This window comes from Rhinolophus sinicus, linkage group LG10, assembly GCF_036562045.2.
Source record: "Rhinolophus sinicus isolate RSC01 linkage group LG10, ASM3656204v1, whole genome shotgun sequence".
NCBI classification, from domain to species: Eukaryota; Metazoa; Chordata; class Mammalia; order Chiroptera; family Rhinolophidae; genus Rhinolophus; species Rhinolophus sinicus.
In genome coordinates, this window is record NC_133759.1 from 34,187,293 (window position 1) to 34,209,483 (window position 22,191).

The 22,191-nt window shown below is 50.4% G+C and overlaps 1 protein-coding gene across 4 annotated transcripts in view; it reads left to right on the forward strand.

Annotated features, from left to right (window-relative positions):
- The window catches only part of EPHB1 (EPH receptor B1), a 420,104-nt gene that overhangs the window by 115,204 nt on the left and 282,709 nt on the right, over positions 1 to 22,191 (forward strand). For all 4 annotated transcript variants that reach the window (XM_019748047.2, XM_074312877.1, XM_019748058.2 and 1 more), the window contains exon 2: positions 18,836 to 18,900. In XM_019748047.2, the coding sequence (XP_019603606.1) occupies positions 18,836 to 18,900 (65 nt within the window). The remainder of the gene's footprint in view (positions 1 to 18,835; positions 18,901 to 22,191) is intronic.

Consider the following 22,191-nt stretch of genomic DNA (forward strand, 5'->3'; position numbering starts at 1 on the left):
ATCGGAGGGGACTCTTCCTTGAGCCCAGGGCCTACGGCCCTTGGAGTGCTCCCATGGTGACACATGTCCATTGATGGGCCAAGTCTACAGACCCCCAGATGACAAACTTACTAATTATACATGCTCCTCTCCAAGTTCATTAGTCATGGGTGAAACTTATGCTTCCCATGTTTCTCCTGTTTCCCTTTAGATCCTCTAGGAAGGACTCAAATTCCCTCCTGGACCTGGTAGGAATGAGCTAGCCTAAAAGGAAGACATCTCAGATCAGAATCTGGCCAGTTGTCTCACATAGGTACACTTTGCTTAGATTACTTGTGAATATAAACCTTACTGAATTTTGTTTCCGTTAGCTAAATATCCCCAGGGTCCCAGCTGGTGTCCTTCTGGTGTTCTGAAGGTCACCCAGGCTTCTGTGGAAGTTTGTAGGTATGCTGATAGCTGGAAGGGTATTTTATTACTGTATGCTAAAATAATGAGTTAGTTGATTAAAATTACAAGAAAAAATTTAAATATCACAGGACAAATTCTGTCAGCATATTTGTCCTGACCAGAGCCCTTCCCTATCTAGACTAGGGGTAGGTAAATGGTATGGTAGCCCACGGGCCCAATCTAGCCTATAGCCTGTTTCAATGCTGCAGTGACAATGGCAGATTTGAATAGCTGCAAAAGAGACTTTATGGCCCACAAAGCCTAGAATATTTACTCTCTGGCCCTGGACAGAAAGTTTGCCCATTTTCAGTGTAGACCATCATAGCACACATGATAGCAGCCCAGCACTTAAGAGCTAGTGGTAAACTAACCTGGGAAGGTGTGCTCCTGGACAGGCTGTAGGACTTCCTCTGGAGCTATTATGTTCTTTCCCCGCCACGATGCTATATCACCTGTAGAGGCCAAAGGAATGCAAGCCCAGTCCCATTCAAATTGATGGTATTGTGTCCAGTTTGTGTACTGAGATATCAAACAGAGAGCACATACCTATCTCTTAATGGTCTTCTGAGGATGTGATAACGTCTGTGAAAACATTTTATAAACTCTAAGGGATATTTATGAAAAGTATATGTTAGCATCCACCCTCCCCCCCAATGCAATACTTAGGTATAAATCTAACAAAATATATGCAAGATCTATCTGAAGAAAACTACAGAACTCTGATGAATGAAAGTAAAGAAGAACTAAATAAATGGAGAGATATTCTACATTCATGGATGGGAAGATTCAATATTGTCAAGATGTCAGTTCTTCCCAACTCGATTAATAGATTAAACACAATCCCAGTCAAAATCCTAACAGGTTGTTTTATGTAGATAGACAAACTGATTCTAAAGTTTATATAGAAAGCAAAAGACGCAGAATAGTCAACAGAATATTGAAGGAGAAGAACAAAGATGGAGGACGGATACTACTTGGCTACAAAACTTCCTATAAAGCTACAGTAATCATGAAGTGTGGTATTGGCGAAAGAATAGACAAGCAGATCAATGGAACAGAAGAGAGAGCCCAGAAATAAGCCCACATGAATATAGTCATCTGATCTTTGACAAAGGAACAAAGGCAACACAATGAAGCAAAGATAGTTTTTTCAACAAAGGCTGGAACAACTGGACATCAACATGCTGAAAAGTGAATCTGGACCCACACCTATACCTTTCATAAAAAGCATACATCTTAATATTTTGTCCCACTGTTTAGAAATAATAATAGGTAACCCGATGAGTAATTATTATAGGCCAGGTACAGTAATGAACACTATACAAATAGCACTTCCTATGATCTTGATGTTCCCTTGAGATACAAGTATATTGCACTCATGTTACTGGTGAGGAATCCGGGGCTCAGAGAGGTTTGTGGGTTGCCCAGGGCCACACTGCTGGGATTAGAACCCATGTCTTCTGACTTCAACTCCAGGGCTCTTTTAGCTGGACCATACACTAGTCCTAAAAGAGGCAGGTGTGTATCATTTGCACCTTTGTAAAGCTTTGCATCATTTTTCTAATGAAGGGCAGACAGGCCCAAGAGCCTTGGTGAAACAAAGAAAACAGCTCAGTAGTCTCTGGCCATTCCCAGGTTTAACACTGAGTTTTAGCTGTTGTAGAGTACAGCCCTATGTCATTTTGCTGAGACATGAACTTCCAGGAGGGGCACAGTTGCTTTGCTATTTGCCATTTATCATCATTACATTATGTTATATACATTAGAGTAACTTACGAAGTGGGGAAAATGTGACCCTCCTCCCTCCCAAGAAATCCAGCCGATAGTACTGGTGATGGAAATTAAGAGAAAGTGAAGATAGTAGACATCCTAAAGAAAGAGTGTCCACTTGGTTGTATTACTCAACATTAATAGACGTCTTGGAACACGTCCCCATTTAGATATCATCAGCTGGGTGTACTTGAGAAGCGAGGCATTACTGTACACTCGTATGCTTGCCTCATAAGCACTCTCCCCTCCTGCATGCCAGAACTTGGCCTTCCCCTCTCCACGCCTCCAACATGTTGCTGCCCTTACATTCAGAGTCTCGTGGTATAGAGTTGGGGACCAATCCATTCAGATAAGTTTCCTTCCCTGAGATGCTATAGGCCAAAGCTGGTGGCCACACTAGCGTCTCATTCCCTCAGTAATTCAGTCACTGACCTATTCACCCATCCTCACAGCGGACGTGTGTGGGCCTCTGCTATGTGTCTGACCCTCACCTGGGCATAGTTTCTACCCTTAGGGAGCCCAGAGTGGAGTCCACTGAGCAGGAGTCCAGTGAGCTGGACATCTTCCTCTTTGTAAGCCCTCATCTCTCAGATGCTAAACACAAGATGTGGGGCCTTCTGCATATGTATCTGTAGGCTTCAGTGTGTCCGGGGTGGACATGCTCAGATTCCCCATGAATGTGTGGAACGGGGGCCTTGCGGGCCTCTGGGCCCCTGCAGCTCTGTGAGCTCTGACTGCTCTTTCCATCAGCATTCTTGGGCCCAGGACCCAGGGCTCCACCCTCGCTGCACAGGGCCCCGTGCCCACACAATATCCCCTGTGGGCAGTGGGCAGGGAAGGGGATTTGTTCCCTGTGCCTGTCACTCTGCACTGTGTGAAGGGAAATGGGGCTTTTGTGAGTTCTCAAGTGAATCCGCTGGCCCATTGTCTGGGCCCAGCTCTCCGCAGAACTCCACCAGTGCCTTGAGGACAGGGGCGGGCTGGGAAAGGCCGGATGTATTCCCAGCCAGGGCTGAAAACACTATTCATCCCAGAAACACCCTATGAGGCAGTAACAAGAGCACAAAGAGGGAGGAGAGAGGACAGAGTGGGAACAAGGAGGGAGGAGGCGTGAAGGGTGAGGAGGGAGGGGAGAAGAGCAGCCACAGGGTATAAAAAGAGCTGCTTGCCGGAGTCCTTCAGGTCCTGGGGATGGATCCAGAGGCCTAAGGAGCCATGTTTCCCCTCGAGAGACCCAAGCATGCTCGGTGGGAATCATAAAGGGAATCGATAGGGAGATAGAGAGACAAGCAGGATGTTACACCAGGGAGAGGACAGCCCCCTTCCTTCCCCTCTGCTGCTCCGATCCTGTGGCGCATGTGGGCGCAGCAGTGGATGCTGTCCCGTGAGAAGACAGCGCAGACAAAGTGGTGAGGGCTGGAAGAAAAGCTGATGGAACCAGGAGAGTGGGTTCTGGGAAAGAGAAAACTCAGAAGGGCCTGCCCTCCTCATAATCCAAAGGGCTGCCATGGAGAAAGCAGAGCAGTTGGTTCTGTGGGTGCCCTTTCAGGGGTACAGCAAGGGCCAAAAAGGGGAAATCCCAAGAAGCCAGCCTTCTGACAGTTGGGACCTTCTGACAAGAAAATAGCCAGCTTGGGAAGGTAGGAAGTGCCATCTTCATGGTATGCCGCAGACACTGAATGACTAACTGGTGCGGGCGCGATAACAGAGGCCCGAGGTTGGGCTGGAGGAGTATACCAAACCTCTGGAGGCTTCCAAACCTTGAGAGGTTCTGAATTGAGCATGGTGCCTGGATTTGGGGCCCAATCCCCTGCTGCATTTGGATAGGAAGTGATGTGAGTGGGCAGATGAAATCTGGACCAGTCATCATGTCCAAGCTAGAAGACATGGAACACAGCGCCAGATTTTAAAGCACTGAACTTGATCTTTTCTCAGTTCCGAAAGGAAGAGACCTGTAGGTGCTGTTTTTGCTGCAGGTGTCATTTTTCGTGAAGCCTGTTCTTTTGGCCAGAAAACCAAGATAGAGAGCTGAGAGTCTCCAACCTCTCAAGGAAACCTTTGTCCCAACCCAGCAGGGAGAATGCAAGGCCAAGTTGATGAATGACTCTCCCCTTGAGCTACCAGCATTGGAGAGGAGGTGACTTCCGGGGATCCCTGTCTGCCCATTGTTAGGAGACCAGGAGCTACATTTTGGCTTCCACACAGGCAAAAGTTTTGGTCCAGAAGGGTCAAGAGTGATCAGTACAACCCCATCCATTGTCTGCCAGGGAGACTGGCCATAGAGAGGTCCAGGCTCACACCGCTTGCTGATGGCACAGCTCGGCCTATAGTCCAGGTCAGCTGGCTCGTGTCTATTCCCTCTGACAAACCAATGTGTAGAGGGCCTCTCTTCTCCACATCTCACTTTAGCTGTTTATTAGGTGGGAACAATTCCATAAAGTGACCCCTCTGTATCTAAGAGCGCTGTCCTTAGGCCTGGGGCATCCAGGTTGGGATGGAGAATTCCCTAAAGCTACAAAGCCAAAGCCCTGGTAACTGTGGGAGTGTGACAGCTCCTGCTCTGGGAGGTTTTCGGCGCCCATGCCCTTGTCGTGCTGCAGAGGGCAGATCAGGTGCCCACGGCCAGAGCAGGAGGGCAGTGGGATTCTGTGGCCCCCCGTCCTGCTTGTCTCCAGCTGTGGGAACCCAGAAGGACCCCTCTCAGGCCAGCAATGGAACTTTGCCTGGACCTTCAAATCCCTTTGGAGGTTATTTGTACACAAAGGCGTGCCCTGCAAGAGCTTTGCAAGGCTTGGGTGGGGGTTTGTGGCATCAAGACTATTTGAGATCTCAGGAAATGCTGGATGCCAGGAGGTAGTCAATGCTGTTGAGTGGGAAACAGAAATAGAAGTCTTCCCCAGCTCTCTCTATATGTCTTGGTGATGACAGAGAGGCCTTAGGAGGATGAGTGATAAGCAAGGCTTGACAGATGTTCCCTGACGAGGAAAGGAAAGTGTCAGAAGGTCCGTTCCTGAGGACAAGAGGTATCTATAGAGTTAGAGGAGCAGCACTGCAGGGGCCTTGGGCATCACTCCATCAATCCCCTGCAGCCACCCAGCGAGGGGAGGCCAGAGTATGACCACACAGCCGAGAGTGAGCCAGTCCCCTCGCAGGCTCCTATTATGGCATCTGCCTCTGGTGATCCATTGCTCCCATCTCTACCTGCCTTCCTTTGGCCCTCTGTACAGTTACCAGTGGTTGTGTGGTACAACAGGACAGGGTTAGGACCCGGGACAGACAGGCCATTGCAAGCAGTTCAAAAATCAACCCCACAGAGAAGGGGCAGAATGATAAAAAGCAGAGTGATTGAGGCCTGTACCTTGTCGTGACTCTGTACCAACATGAGGGCTTGAGGAATCAGGGAGGCCTCCTGGAGGAAGTCCCTGGGCCTCTGCCTTGCAGCCTGCAGGCTTTGAACTGCCAGACCTGATTCACACAGCAGGGCTGGGCCCATTGCCAGTTCCCCAGCAGTGGCTGTGGGTTACCACATACAAAGTGCCCTGGGCGGTGCCCGTGGAGGAGAGTGACATTCCTGCCACTGCTGTCACAGAGCCTACAGGATACTGACAGGAAACCAGAGAGGGTGACACAAAATGCAGGCCCTACGGAGCTAGGGTGCAGTGCGGATGGGTTACATCTTCAGGGACAGGATGAAAGCAAGGCTGGGTGGTCAGGCAGGCTTCCAGAAGGGGCGAGAGGGACTGCAGCCGGGCCTGAGAGAGCTGGAGGGTTGGGTGGGGGGAAGAGTCAGGGTGTGAGGAGGACAGAGTCTATCTGAGAGACCTGAGTGGTGAGTCTGGAGGGCTGCAGTGAGCTAGCCTGGCTCTCTGGAGAGGGAAGGACGGGTCTGTAAGTGGGAAGTGTGGTGGGCAGTGAGGCAGGGCACGGAGGTTACAGTCACGAAAGCAGTGCCATGGGGTGGTGGTAGCCGCTGTCTGCAGCACTGAGGAAAGAGGCACTTGGAAGAGGATGTCAGCTGAGAACGTTAGCACCTGGTGGGAGGCGCATAGTGGGGCAGCTCTGAGGGGTCCTGCAACTCTGCTGGCCCCTGTGGACTCAGCAGCCCCAGTTTGGGTCAGGATGTGTCCAGGTGAACACCAGAGCCTGACTGGCTAGCCCCCCTTCCTTCTTTTCCTGACTGGTTGTTGCCCCTCACCTGGCACATTCCCCACGTCCCTGCCACAGTTATCTCCCCAGAGGCCCCTGGCTCTCTGGCTGCTGCCAGTGCATGCAGAGGGCCCTAGGGATGCAGCCTGGTGCCAATGACATCTGAGAGCTACTGTGCCACCGATCAATCCAGGATGAGGGTGCAGAAGGGCCTGGAAGGGGAAGCAGACGGCAGCATGTTCCTCTGATTAACGAGTCCCGGCCACCATCCATCGCCAGCCTTCGTTAGGGCTGCAGACAGTCATTTTGCATGGACCCGCGGGCTCTCCTCCATGCTCTTCTCCAGAGTGATTAATGCCCCCTAGGTGCCCACATCTCAGAAAGCAAGAGGTCCTTTTTCCTCGTGCCCACGAGGAGCAGGAGCTTATTATGTATATTTCTTACCAGTGTGCCATTGGCGCCAACTCATGGGTCTGTCAGAGTGGCCAAGGCAAACAGATTTAATCTTCTTTAGAATTCGTGGTCCTGGAAGACTGGAAAATGCCAGGCTCCTCAATTGTAATATGTCTTTGACTCTTCCCACAAAAATGCAAATAGATGAAGTCCTGAGCAGCAGTGGGCTCCTGGCCAGGCTCGCACCATCTTTCCTGGGGTGAATCACTGCATCGTCGTGTGGTTCTCTCTTCACTCACTGCCCCTTGCCTCTCTCTCTCTTTGATGCTGGATTGGGCAGAAAGCTATGCCCATGCTGTTGAAGGAGGGCTCTGGGTCAGGAGGAGGTGAGGACCTGGGAAGGAGTTTGGCTGCAGGTCTCGTTAAAGACCCCCATGGCCTGGGGGTGGGTGGAGCTGCCAGCAGTTCCACCTGGCCCACAGGACAGCCTCAGAGATCTGCTTTGCCCGTGCCCACTAACATGACCTGGCCAGTTTGGCTTCTGCCTACGATATGTGGTGCCGCCGCAGGCTGGAGATCCCTAGCAAGGGGTGTTGAGACGTGATTTTCTTCTTGGTTCTCTGGCTGCGGCGTATTTTCAGACTTAGTGGGGGCATGTGGGTCTGAGAGGGTGTCTAGCCATATTGAAGGATGAGAGATGACAATGGAAAAGGGAACTGAGATAGAAGGAAAAGAAGGCAAAAGAAGGAATCTGGCATAAAAAAGACTGGCCGTTTGGAACTTTTTACCCCACATGGAAAGCTATCAGGCTCCCCTCTTCCTGTTCCTGTGTTTAGACTCTCTGGCTCAGGGTTTCTCCCTGTGGGAGAGCTGCGATCAGCTCTGGTGTCACTAGGCCCCTCCTCCACCCGTGACCCTTAAGGCGATGAGAAGTTGTGCTAAGAGTAGGGAGGCCCAGGTGCGGGAGCCTCAGGCCATCTCCAGTGGTGGGGATCACACAGACATAGTGCAGGCTGTGTGTGATGGGGTGCACGGAGGGCCCTGGGTGCCACCCTCCATGACAGCAGTCACTTGAGGGCAGGGCCAGCAGGAGCTTCCTCCTTCGGTTAAGCAGGAATACTGTTGAAATCCTTTCACTGTAAAGAATGAACCCATCAGGCCCGATACATCAGGAAGAGTAACAGCACGTCATCTGAGAGGGTAACAGGGCAGAGACTGTGGTCACCCTCTCTTTGTTCTGGAGCACTAGCCCTGACCTTGGCCCTTTGGGAAAACTCAAAAGGTAGTGGAGGTGCTTGCTGACCCCCTTCTTAAGGGCTGTGGATGCAAGGAGAGACTCTTGTCTGGAGTTCTTGGTGACCTCCCCAGAGGGAACACTCTCTGGTAGCACAGGAAACAGAGCAGAGCCTGGGACCAGAGCCTTTTCAGCGCCAGCATTGGGGGCTCTGCCTGACACCAGGGCACCGAGAGGAGCGTCAGACGCAGGAAAAGCCCAGCACAGCTTCCTGGGCCTCAGTGTGTGTCTGGGGGTGGGGGAGCCACTTGGCTATGTGGGCTCGTTCTCGTTGGCCTTCCCCATTGCTCCAGACCCAGATGGGGTCACACCGGGTCCGGCTTGTCTTCAGGAGCTGTCCACCCGACAGGCATTTAGTGCTTTTGCTGAGGTTGCAGCCCTGCCCTGAATCCTCCATTCAGCATATGTGGGGAGGAGGAAACTGCATTAAGCGCCCCTGCCTGTGGTTGGGCAGGGGTGGCTGAGAAGAGATTTGAGTGTGGCTGGAGGACGAGGGGGCCCTTCTCTGTCAAATGAGGCTGCCAAGCCCGGTGGAGCCAAAGCCCATCCTTCAAAGTGGGCTTTGGGTTGGAGACTCAGTGGCCAGCCCAGTCTCAGAGCATATAGCTAGGGACCGCAGGCCTATGAGAGCCTCTACCAGGCCCAAACATGGAATATCTCAATGACGACTATGTGAGGACGAGCTGCACCTTGTCAGATGACAGTAAGTGCTTGGTGAATAATATCTCTTTGGCTCTCCACAAATGCCTTGTGAAGTTAGCATTATTATCACCATTTAATGGGTGGCTGAACATGAGCTTTAGGGGTCGAAGTGACTTGCCCGAGGTCGGATAACTGGAGAGCGGTGGAGCTGGCACTCACACCCAGGTCTGTCTGATCCAGTCCAGTGCGATCAGGACGTGGCCACTCGGGCAGGTGGCTGCTGCCTTGTGTGCAGTGCTGCTGGACATGGGGGGACGGGGACGGCAGACAGTGCTGCCTGCTAACCCTGAGTGTCACGAGGCACCTGGCAGAAACACATGGCGCAGTCCAAAGAGGCGACTGAGGGCAGTGTAATGAAGGAACTGCTTACAAAGATTTGCATAAAGAACGGCAACACGGATGACGAAACGCATAGGGACTGGCCACAGTGGGGGGCTTTGACCACCCTTGGCCTTGGACAAGGGGTGGGGCCATGTTTCCAGAAGCACGAAGTAGGAAGGGGTCACCACTGTAGGAAGCTCAGCAGGGAGGAGCCCGGAAGTACCCCAGCCTCTCACTCCCCACACCCTCCAGGCTCCACAGTGAGGGGCCCAGTCAATGTTATCTATAAAGGTCTGCCTCCTGGGACAAAGCAGGGCAGAAAAGTGTGGTGATTGGATCTGGAGGAGCAAATGAGACTGTCCCTGTATGTCCCAAGCTCCCGGCACCGGGCCTGAGTATATGTTGGAGGAAACCCAACAGCCTTACCTCCTGGCACCCTATCCTCCTGTTATGGGTTGAATTGTGTTCCCCCCACCCCAAACGGTACATTGAAGTCCTAACCCCCAGTGCCTTATACCATGATCTTATTTGGAAATGAGGTTATTGTGGGTATAATTAGTTAAGGTGAAGTCATACTAAAGTGGGGTGGGCGTCTAATCCAGCATGACAGGTGTCTTCGTAAGATGGGCCCACGTGGAGACAGAGACACAGGGAAGATGCTCTGCCATGATGGAGGCAGAAATTGGAATGATGTAGATACAAACCAGAGATCGTCAAGGACGGCTGGCAAACCACCAGCAGCTGGAAGAGGCAAGGAAGGTTACAGAGGGAGCATGGCCCTGCCGACACCTTGAATTTAGACTTTTAGCCTCCAGAACTGTGAGATGATACATTTCTGTTGTTTTAAGCCACTTCAGTTATGGTCCTTTGTTATAGCAGCCCTAGGAAACTCATACAACTCCTCGCAATTTCCGTGTTTTATTAGTAAAAAGCATTTGCAGGGTACAAGTGTATAGACTGTGACGTCACTAGAGGAACAAGCCAGACTTCACGATTCAGGAGGTAGAAAGTCTGCCCTGCCAAAGTTTCCCTGGCATGTTTTCTAGAGACCACTGTAAGAACAGGGAGCCAGAGCGACTCCCATAAACCACGTACCAAGCCTGAGGCTGGCTGAGCAGAAAAGGCAGCCGTTCTGAGGCTGACCCCCTGCCCTTTCTAGCTCCCCAGCTGAGCAGACCATGTTCTGTCCCCATGCTCTGGTCAGCTTCCCAAGGAGCCTCACTTGGCAGAGCCCTGGGAGGGAGGGACATCAGAACCGTGCCCCTGGGCCTTCCCGCTTGTTCAGGGGCTGTGCCACAGGCCAGCCAAGACCAGATCTAGAGCCATCCCAACTCCCTAAGGCATATTTTTATGTTATCACCCACCTAAGCTGTGGCTTCTTTCTATTTGATAGTTAATTGCACCTTGGAAAATAAAAGAAACAGAAGGAGAAGGGTGTGGTGGGGAGGATTGCGTTGATCTGTGTGTTCTTTAAAAGAGCAAATTTCACAGTTTGTATTTATAATGTAAGTGCCTATTTCGACTCATTCAATCAGTCAGTCATTCAGCAGATGGGTTGGACTGGCTCATTCAGTGTACTCAGGCTTGTTTCTCTTCCTCACCGGCCACTATTACACATCAATCAATGGAGACATATAATAATAGCTTCTCTTTGCCTAGCATTTTACACTTGGCAAAGACAGTAAATAAATGTTAGTCCAATGAGTGTTTTTAAGAATATATAGAGCGTCTTTCTGGGCATGTTCTCACTGGCTCATGGATGCAACATGAGTACCTCTTCCTGTGAAGATCAGGCTTTGACACTCAGATATGACTTGATTTGTTCATCAGTCGTAGAGCTGGGACTTGAACCCAGGTCTCCAGAGTTGATTGAACATGTATGCTGTATGAGGCATCTGGTCAAGCTCTATGGGACAGAAGTCACAGCTCTGCCCTGTCAAGGTACTTACAATGTACTCGAGGAGGAAAGATTGAAAAACAAAATTTCAGGTAGTGAAGAGGAAGAAGACATTCCAGGCAGGAAGAACTGCTTGCACAGACAAGGGGAGGTGATGGGTTTCCTTTTGGGGGAACTGAAGATTAATTTGGAAAAGGTAGGCTTGGTCAGAAGGTACATGAACGCCATAAATTTGTGGTCTATCTTGGAGTTAGTGGAAAGACTGAGAATCACCACATAGGATGGATGTCTTCTATAACAGCGCAGTAGTAATCAGGGAGCTCATCTGTCACCAGCCCTCTCTCACCCTGCAGCTGATGTCCCTTGTCTTCTAGTCTTTGTGCTTACACTGCCATTTCACTCAGTGGAAGCACTGTTTCCAGAGTTGCATCTGTGGGGCACACACAGTGCCGTTTCCTGCTTTATGATTGATTGCTGGCCTTCTGAATGCTGTGACATTGACTTCACAACACTTCGGGAGCGTGGCCGTGAGTATGTTTGCCTACACTTCTTCTTTGCCCTATGGATAGACAGGCTCTAGTGTTCCCACATTCTAGCTAATGCTGTACTGAACATCTTCATGATGCAGAGCATTTTGTTTTCTTTTCCTCTGGAATTATTTCCTTTGGACAGATTCTTGGGGGTGAAATCCCTGGCTGGTCAGAGGACCTGAGATTCTATAAGGCTTTGCTTAGTGTGACCCTATTGCTTTTGAACCATTTCCATTGGCATCGGAAGATGAACTTCGAAATTATATGGAGAATGGTTCAGGTGGGGGCTTCTGGTGAGATACCAGGCAGGAGGGGGTTGCTGTGTCCTGGTCCCGGTGTGCGTGGGTGCAGCCCTGGACTTGGACAGGTGTTGAGAATGTAAAAGAATATTCATTTGAAGAAGATGCTGCAAAGAAAGAGTCACTGTGGCCTGGTGAATCATCTGATAAGAGACTAAAGGACAACAAGGAATTAAAGCTAAATGCCTCAGGTTCCACACTGAGCTCCAGGAAAGGGCAGTAGGAGAGTTTGGGGGGCAGTGTGACGAAGAGGAGATCTGATGTAGAGACAAGATTTAGGAGGGGTGGACATGTGGCATGGGACATGAAAGGCTCAGTTGGAACACTTTCTCACTTCAACCTTTTGTAGCCGTACTGGGCCCAGGCCCCAGTCATGCCAGAATATGGGCCCCTGAGGCTGGCTGGTGCCCTTAACACTTCATACTCAACCAACACGATCCCCAAACCCAGAGGTGATAAAACCTCTCTCCCCTGGTCCAGGGAGGCAACTGGAGACCAATGCAGAAGGGCAGGGATGCGATCACAGGAAGGCCAGCCCATACTGGCAGTGGGAGGTCTGGGTATGGTGTGAAGTTGGGGTTTAGAAGCCATTGGTTGTGGGACCCTGTCTCTGGGGCTGAGGATGGAGAGGGCGGCAAAACACCTGAGGAGCCATTGGGTATCATTCAGAAGTTCTGTGCTAACAAGGCTGGCTTGCCCAGTGAGCAGGGCATGTGGAGACTCGACATGGCCTTGAGGAAGGTCAGGGTCAAGAGCTCCACAAGGCCTCTGAGGTGAGGCTGGGTTGGAGTACTTGACCCACCACTGTGAGGGACAGAGAAGGGCCAGGGAGTGGGGGGCACTGCAGAAGCCTGATGGTGGCTGCAGGATGTCCGCTCCACGAGGTGCTCCGGGCTGAGTCCAGGTCTGGAGGGCAGCACAGGGATTCCCTGACATGGTGGAGAGCCTCGTGGTCGGGGGCGGCCAGCACAGTCTGGATGGGGGAGTGGGGAGACTGTTTTATACATGTTCTATTCCTGCCGGTGTAGACTCACTCTTGGGTGGTGGTGGTGGTGGTGGTGGTGGAGGTGTGTGAAGGGGGTGATCCTGTGCTTTCATCAGCCGGGGGCTGGGGAAGGAAGGAGGAAGTGCCAGCTGCATGCCAGGCTCCGGACACCTGTCATTTTATTCAGTGTTCACAGCTGTCCCTGGGATCCCACCTTCCTACCACTCACTGAGGCTGTAATTGCAGATGTATCTGCCTGGTTATGTGATTAATTTCTGTTTCCTCACTTGCCTGCAAGCTCCCTGAGGGCTGGGTGTCTGTGTGTTCTCTGCGCTGCCTCTGTGCCTGCATGGTGTCCACACTGTCTGTGGGAGCTGCTCAAACTTTATTGACTGGATACCAGAATCTCTTTATGCCACCATATGTCAGCCCTTTGCCAGCCATCCTGACCCCTTGTGGAGGCTGAGGGAGGGAGTCAGGGCTCCAGTGGGGCGATCCTCAGCTCCTTGCATTTACACAATAAGAGTGTGGTTCTTGAAACCACTCCATTGGTTTGGCGTCTAGGCTCCCTGAGTTCTGTGGCCAGGAGGGCAGCACAGGGCAATGACAATATGGCTGAGTGGTCCTTCCCTGCTTGGAAGGTCCAAGGATCCACCTTGTCACGTACACATGAGTGACTGCTCAGAGAGGCCTGGAAGCTCCTATTCCATCTGTATATGTTGTTGTATATTGTTACCACGATGAAAGGATGTTGTAAATATTTTCAGCTGAATGTCTCTCCAAAAAGAATGGCAGAGCTGTGAGGAGAGGGGTTATTTATCTCTCTGTCACCATGATGGAATTCATCCCAAATGTCAATATATCCCAAGGTGCCAATCCAGACAGAAAACAGAAAGTGCCTGCAGAGCCAGGTGGCAGCTGCCTCTTCCTCCTCTCAGGGGGCTCAGACCTGGCCCCACCTCCTAGACTCCCAGGCGGCGGCCCCCTGTGGTTGGAGAGGGCAACCTGAGGGTTTTTCTATCAAAGCCACTACTGGGAAATTGTTCCCTGGGAAAATGGGGTCTCTGTGCCAGGCTTCTTATGCACCCCACCCTTCTTCAGTTCTTGCCAGTCCAGCCAGCTCTTGCCAGAGGTCCCCTTCTGTCTCTCCTCGCTGCCTCTCTTCCCCTCTTGCTCACTGTCATCCTTACTCTCCCCTATGTTTGGGATGGTTCCCACTTCATTCTTGTTAACTGGTCTCTGTCCCTCCCCTGGTAGCCTCTGTCGTCTCTGTCTCCTCTGTCCCAAGAGCCGGGTGGAGCGCTCCATTCTTCCCTTCCCGCCACTGCCCACTCCTGTCCAGGAGACCACAGGAATCTCCATTTGCCTCTACACAGCATGAGTCCCCTGAGTGACCCTGTTGGTACGGGCCACTTATTCCCCAAGTGCAGAACCCTGTCCGTTCACTTGAGCTTCTCAGTCCCCTTCTCATGGGCTCAGCCAGGATAGGATGCCAAGTGTGACTTTGCTTCTTGTCCCCACGCCCTGGACTTGACTGTGAGTCCCTCTCGGGCGCCCACCACTCTGATTCACTGCTGTGTCCTCAATGTGTGTTACTCCTTGGTGTTTAAAATAAGGCAAGGAAGAAGGCAGAGGAGATATCATTAGATAGCTAACATCATTGATTCTTACAGATATTTTATAGGGATCTTAAAGATACCTATAGATTAGATTATTAGATTATTTTTCATCGTTAGATTATTTTTTTATAGCTAAGAAAACTGAAGCTTGGAGTCATTACGTTATAATGATAATAACATATTTTGGGGTGCTTTGTCTCACATAGTCCCCCCTTCCCCCAGTCCTGTGTCCGAGCTAGCTCTAGCCCCATTCTGCAGACGAGGAGGGAGGGAGGGAAAGGAGAAAGAGAAAGAGAGAGGGAGAGGGAGGGAGAGGGAGGGAGAGAGGAAGAGGGAGATTGTCATGAAGTGGCGGAAGTGGGATCTGGACCCATTCTGCCCCTTTCCACTCCATGTGTGCCCTTTGCAGGCTCTCCTCCTGTGGGCAGCGAGTACATGCTCCCAGAGGGCAGAGGCCAGGCACTGGGCATGGGTCCCAGAGTTATGTCCCCTGTAGGCATCAGATCTGACAGCAGCACATGCACCTCCAGCTGGTTTGGTCCCCATGCCACTGTTTGAGAGCAGAAGTGATGGTAAATATTTAATTGTGCTTTCACCATAACTTTCTGCCAGAACTCTCAATATGCTTTATAAATGCAAATGAGAGCTCTCTTCCTCTCTGGGGAGATGTAAGCCTCCTCAAATCACTTTTATGCAGCCCCCACCAGAGTGTAATGCCATAATCAGGGGCTCTCTGTGCCAGAAAAGAAACTGCCCTTAATCATATCGAGTGGATGGTTTATGGTTTTGTGGTCTCCGTTTCCATGACGGGCAGGATGCAAAATAATGGATTCCTTTTGCAGCAATTTTTGTCCACTAGGGTAGATGGGAAACATTATTTGGAAACAGATTCAATTACAGCCTTTCAGCAGGTGACTATGAATGTAATGAAGTCTTAGATTGTATTAATGGAGGTAACAGAACAAACCAGTTCTTGAAGGTTTAGGAGTGAAGGCTGATTCTTATTTTTGGTTCTGGACTTAAATTTCCCCTCTGCCCATATCCTCTACCTTTTCACTGTTACGTCAACATGATCCTGAGGCTGAGGGGGCTGCATTATTCTGGGGGCTTTAGTGACTTCTTGGTTTTATGAGCAAGGACCCCCCACATCCCCTACCCCAGGGTCACAGCAGAGCCCCTGGAAGCCCAGGTCTGCCTAGTGGGTGGCGCGCTGAGATTTGAGGCTAGAAGCTTCAGTTTGGGATGCTGTGTGACCCTGTAGAAAGTTCTGTACCTTTCTGTGCCCTGCTCCCTAATGCTGCCAAATGGGTTTAGTGGCTCCTGCCTCAGGGCCACCTGGCAGAGGCATTTTAATCATGGAGATGAATTTCTTCAGAGACTCATGGAGTGTCTTTTGAGAAGTGTGTTATGTAAATTTGGTGTGTCATTACGATCATTATTAGTGCTGTGAAGTGGAGATGAGGGGGAGAGGGAGGGTTGCTCTGTGCAGGGATCAGCCTCCCCAGCTGTCAAAAGAATCAGAAGAGAAAACAAACTCGAAAAGTCTGTTCCAGTGCTTGCGTTCCTTCAGATGTGCACAGTGTGTGACTCTCAATCCAAACTCAAACTCAAATGGGCCAGAAAATATAGCTTTCTTTCTTTACTTTACTCCCTCAGTTTGCAGTTTGATTCCCCATTCCACGGGGGTGCCAGAAACATTATCCAGGCCACAGGCAGGCTATATAGTGTCACACTGTGGAGGAGGCTGCCCCAGTGGCCCTGCTGGCTCCTATCCATGTGGATACCCTTTGCGATACCCCGACCCTGGTCTGATCCTTGTTTATAGTCCATGCAGGTCACACTAGGTGGTTCTGGGTCCCCTTCATTAGACCCTGGTCAAGTGCCAAGGCTCTCGCTGCTCCATCTGTCCCACGTCAGCCTTGTGGGGTCACTTGCAACCCCATCACCACACTAGGGTGTCCAAGGCTCTGTCACCTATACAGACTCCCACCATCTATCTCTTCTCTGGGATTGAGCACAAGAGCAAAGGGAACCGCTTTTCTCAACGCCGCCCCTCATTTATCACTTCTGCTTTGACTCCTTCAGTCCTGCCTGTGAGGTGTGTTTCTTCTCAAACCTTTGCTTTATGCCAGAAGTCCTTGCATTTCCTAAGTTTTATAACTCTGCATTCTGCATTCATATTTCTCATGTCCTGCCTGAAGCAGTGAGCACAGAATGGCTGGTCACATGAGATGGAGGGGTGTTTGGGAGAAAAAAGGAAAAAACAAACAAACAACATATCATGCATATTTTCTCCTTCCCTATTTGTTGAGCATTTGTGCAGCTAGGATGTGTTGTGCCTGTTCCTTTGATACATGCCTCGGGCAATCCAGGTGGATAAGGCACCTCCACCAGCCTATGCAACACCACTGTGTGAATTTTAAAAAGGTACCTCTTTCAAACAACTGGATATCCAGGTGAAAAACAAACAAACACTTGTACATTTTATCAATTCCTCCCCCTGTATGTAAAAATTAACTCAAAATAGAGCGTAAACCTAGGTAGGAGAAAAATCTTCGTGACCTTGGGATTTGGCAAAGATATGGCACCAAACCATAAAAGAAAAAAAAAATGAGACATTGTATTTCATCAAAATTTATAACTTCTGTTTGTTGAAATACACTGTTAGAAGAATGAAAAAACAAGCCACAGAGTAGGAGGAAATGTTTGCAAAGCATATATCTGATATAGGACTTGTGTCCAGAACACATAAAGAACTCTCCAAACTCAATAATAAAAACAAAACCAACCCACTTTAAAACGGGGAAAATACTGAACAGACACTTCACTAAAAAAGTATACAGATGGCAAATAAGCATGTGAAAAAATATTTAATATTATTTATCATTAAGAAAATGAAAATTAAATCCACAATGAGATTCTACAGCACACCTATTAAAATGGCCAAATTAAAAATGACTGACCATGCCAAATGCAGTGAGGGTGGGGAAGAAATGGAACTTTCATACACCATCACGTATTAGCCCTAAACTGGAAACACCCAGTAGGTAGACAATGGGTAGACAAACTTTAGTGTGGCCATACAATAGAATATTACTCAGCAATAAGAAGGAATGAACTATTGATATACACAAAACTTTGATGAATCTTAAAGCAATTATTCTGGATGAAGAAAGCCATGTAAAAAATATATATTTAGTATGTGACTCCATTGATATAAAATTCTAGAAAATGCCAATTAATGTATAGTGACAGAAAGCAGATCAGTCACTACCCTGTGACAGTGACAGCATGGGGCAGGGGCAGGAGAGAAGGAGGGATTACAAGGGGACAAGGAAACTTCTGGAAATGACAGATATGTTTATTATCTAGATTGTGGTGATGGTTTCATGGGTTATCAGATCGTATGCCTTAATTCTGTGCAGTTTATTGTATGCAATGTATACCTCAATAAAGTTGTTAAAAACGAAAAAGGCTTTTGGTTTGCTGATCAGGAGCTGATGAGCAACCTTTGGGGAGCTGTTTCTGTTGAGAAGGGGTGCTGATGATGGTCAATAATAGACTGAAGAGAAAAAAAAGAAAGCGGTGGTCTAGTCTCAGGACAGGTTACTGCTACCTGGCGGGAAATTGCTGTAATAAATAACAACTCTGTGATCACTGCATGGTACCTGGTGATCTTGGCGTGTGTCCTGTAGCCACGCTGAGGGCTCCCAGGAGCTCACAGCCGAGTCAAGGTGTCTGCTTTTCCCTTGCTGACCAGAGGGATTGGTCACCACAAAGCAGGGTGCTGGGGTCTGAGGTGTGCGTTTGTGTTCTGGGTGAGGCCTTTGCCAAAGCTTTGTGAGCCCCGAGAAGAATCTTGGGGAAGGGCTTGGGCATGTATCTGGGCCCAAGGGCAAAGGGACCTGCAGAGGGCCGAATCTTGGGAAAATGGTTGGGGCCAGAGGAATTGATGGGAAATCACCTGAGGGTGTTAACACAGATGCCTGAGAGGGAGGCAGAGGAGAGGAGGGTAGGATAGACAGGTGAGGTTGGAGGTGCAGCCCACTGGGAAGGAAGAGGGCAGAAAGAGGTGGCCCAGGAGGCCTGAGGAAGGAATGCGATTTGGCTGTTGGGTCAACGTGGCCGTGGAAGAGCGTCTTTGTAGGGTATTATGGGAAGAAGCCATGTCTTGGGGATAAAGTTATGGGTGGGCAGATGACTTCACCCCACACAGGCAGCTTGGGGTCATTTGGGGAGACAGCAGCAGCCTGAGCATCAGGAGAACTGAGGGCTGCCTCCAACTCTGCCACGAGCTGCGTCATTCTGGCAGACTTCTTCCCTTTCCAGTTTGCAGAGGGGCCCAAGGCCTCTAGCACTGACATTTATGGTCATAAGAAACTTCATGAATGTAAGGGCCACTGTCCAGCAACCCTCTGACTCACCAGATTTTCTCTTTTGTGATCTGCAGAAACTTTAATGGACACCAGGACAGCCACCGCAGAGCTGGGCTGGACAGCCAATCCTGCATCAGGGGTGAGTGTCAGACCCTCCATCCTTCAATCCTGCTGTGCAGTCCTGGGCCTGTAGGGTGGCTAGGGGAGGAGAGTCTTGTTATTTATTATAACAATATAATTTATTGTATACTAATGTAACTTATTATCTTAATAAGTTATCTTTTTTCACGATACACTTTATTATAACAATTGTTATTTATTATAACAATGTGTATTTCTTACAACAATTTTCTGCCAGGTAGCAGCCTAGAGCAGCAGCTTTGGGGCATGGAATGCAGGTGAGAATGGCGGCATCCAATGCCCATCCCCAGAGCGGCAGCACCAGGGCTCTCATGCCTGATGTGCTCCCTCGTGTGGTGATGCAGACCATCTCCTGACAGAGTCCTTCAGGAAGCTGGCCCCTAGGGGACTAGGGTCATGCCTGTGAGGGAACAGGGCAGTGATTGCCGATAGCTGGGCACTGAGGCCAGGGACGCTGGTACAGATCAGAGTTCTGTGATGCCCACGGGACTGCTGAGAGGGCAAAGGCATGAGGAGGGCCTGGGACTCAGAAGGGCCGAGGCTCCCTTCACCCGAGCTTGCCTGACAGAGATGTTCCTGATTCACTTGTTCAGCATCCTTGCACTTGGCCAGATGCTGTACCTTCAAAAATGGAACAGCCTTGAGGAGTTCATGGCCTCCTTTGGAGACCGCCAAGTTCACAAATAAGCTGAAGTACAGCTCTCCTTGGTGGCGGTGGAGAGTTCGACAGGCAGGGGTGGGCACAGAGCTGGGAGTGAGAACGTTTGGAGGAAAACAAGGAGACTACAAGCGGGGTTTGGGAGCGTGAGTGGGAGTCTGATAGCTGGTGAATGGGGAGTTGGCAGCGATATTCCAAGTAGGAGGAATAGTTGCTTCAAGGGATGAGGTCACGAAAAAACATGAGAGAGAAGAGTCTGTGTGTCTGGGACATGGCAGGGTGTGGACAGCGCTGAGACGGGGCTGGGTGTAGATTAGAAAATGGCATGGTGCAGAAGGACTATGACGGCCATTTGGATTTTGTCCTGTGGCTAATGGAGAGACCCCGGGCGGGAGAAGAAAACAGTCACACTTGTTGACAGGACTGTGGAGAACAGCTGAGAGAAAAGCATTGCAGAGGCTCTTTCAGCTGTCTTGGGTGGATCGGAAGAGTGGAATAAACACAGAATACTCAGAGAGCAGTTGGAGCGAAGCTAAGGAGCACACATCGGCTGCATTTGGCAAAGGACAGACTATCAGGGGAGAGGGAGGGGGTGGAGAGGGAGTCCGTGTGCCTGGCATGGGCCGCTAGCTAGCTGCAGGGCTTCACCCCAAGGGAGAGGGCAGGAGCGGTGAATGGACTTTGCATTCCAGGGAGGGGGTGAAGTTGGCTAGGGTGGGGGGTCCAGGCTCCTCATCTGCCCCACACCTCCCCTCTCCTTCCCTGCCTGGGGTAACCTCTGCCCAGGGCCCATGACCCTGCTGCACTTCCAGTCCCAACAGGTCCACTTCTGGCCCAATTCTAACTGGGCCATTCAGATCGTGGTGCAGTCCGATCTCACCTGTGCACGGTTGCTTTTACCCCTCCCAGTAGTTTCTGAAACACAGCCCCAGGAGCAGGCATCCTGCCTCAGGGTGGGAGGGCACATCCTGCTGGGAACACTGGGCAGCTCGGGAGCCCTTCCCACTTTTACTTGGGGACGTGATGCAAAGCTGATGAGATGGCAACTGTTCAGGTTGCCCGGATGCTAAGAAGTTGCCACTCATAAATTATGTTATTGTTTGAAGGCTTGTATGTTTTCACAAAGCATTGGCATGATTTATGGTTAATTTTTCCCTTGATCTCGGTGCACACCACCTGTCTTCTTTAAACCAGTCATCTTCTTTCCCAAGGAAGATTGTCCTTTAGGAAAACATTCAAAGTTAAGGGAAGCCCTTTAAAGACAGCAGCTGGCTGGGCCGCTCTCTGCTTGTTTTCCCGCTGGTTAGCAGCCACTGCTCAGCTGCCCTGCCCTGACATTCTTGCTCTTCTCTTGGGGATATGCAGACCGTTCTGTTGGTGTCCTGAGCAGATTCAGAGGCTTTCTGGTCTGTCGTGAGCAGCAGGAAGGTCAGGTTGGCCCTCCACCTGGGTCGAGCGGGAGGATCAAGGGCTGCTTCCATCCCAAGTCCGCTCTCCCCTTCTCCCTCTTTTCCCTTCCTGGACAGTTGCCTCCAATTCTCTGTACATGCCATTGGCTCCGAAGTTGGTGTCCCTATCCAAGGTTCACATATCCAACTGCCACATCTTTCATGGGACGCTCACAGGCATATTGGCTTCCACATGGCACCCTCCTCTCCTTCCCCGCCCACACACACGGGCTCCGTCTGAGCACGTTGTAAAGACCGGAACACAGAGCGACTCTTGACTTCTCCTTTATCATCTTCAGGCCTCATTTCGCTTGGCCCAGCCTGAGGGACTCCTTCACTGTATCCCAAACAACACTGGGTTCCCCATCACAGGTCCTCTCAGGGCCGGGGAGCTTCTCTCAGTAGCACTTTCACAGTTAGAAATTTACGTCTCTGTGTTAGTATTGGGTTCCTCTCTTTCCTGCCCTGCTTTGGCCATGTTGTAACCTCCAAGGAGGCTGGGACTCTGCCTGTTTGTTCACCATCAGAGCTGGCAGCTAGTTCATTACCGGGCTCAATGTACGCTGTGGGTTTCTGACTTAGGCAAGTGGGTGGCTGATGGTGTCATTCTTGGAGATGGGGACTCAGGAGGCGGGGCTTGCTTGGGTGGGAAGAGGCTGAGGGCTGAGGTCAGTATTAGACCTGTTGAGTTTAAAGTGCCTCTGGGGTACCCATAGGGAGGGGTGCGTCCAGCACTTGACACATGGGCAGTGGAATCAGAAGGTTGCCCTACATCAAAGGGAGGGGGGGCAGGTTGTGGCTTCAGTGTCCCAGCGAGAGTGTCTGGAGGGAGCAAGGTGATAGCTTTGGATGGATAACCTGCATTGCAGTGTCACATAGAGAAAGAAAAGGGGACCGAGAAGGGATGGGCTGGGAGGCAGGAGAAAACCCAGAGGTGGTCCTTTTACAGGAGCCAGAAGAAGAAAGTGTCAAGGAGGAAGAGGGGGCAAAATTGACAAATGCTGCTGGGCATTGAATGTTTTCACTGGTCATAGTTACAAGGACCCTATTGGGGACTAATGTGGAAGGTTTCAGAGGGGACAGAAGTAGGAAGCCAGAAAGCGGAGAGTTGATGTGTCAGTGGGAGGTGAGATGCCGACAGGAGTTTGTGAAGGGAGGGAAGGCAGGGTCACAGGGGAACTGT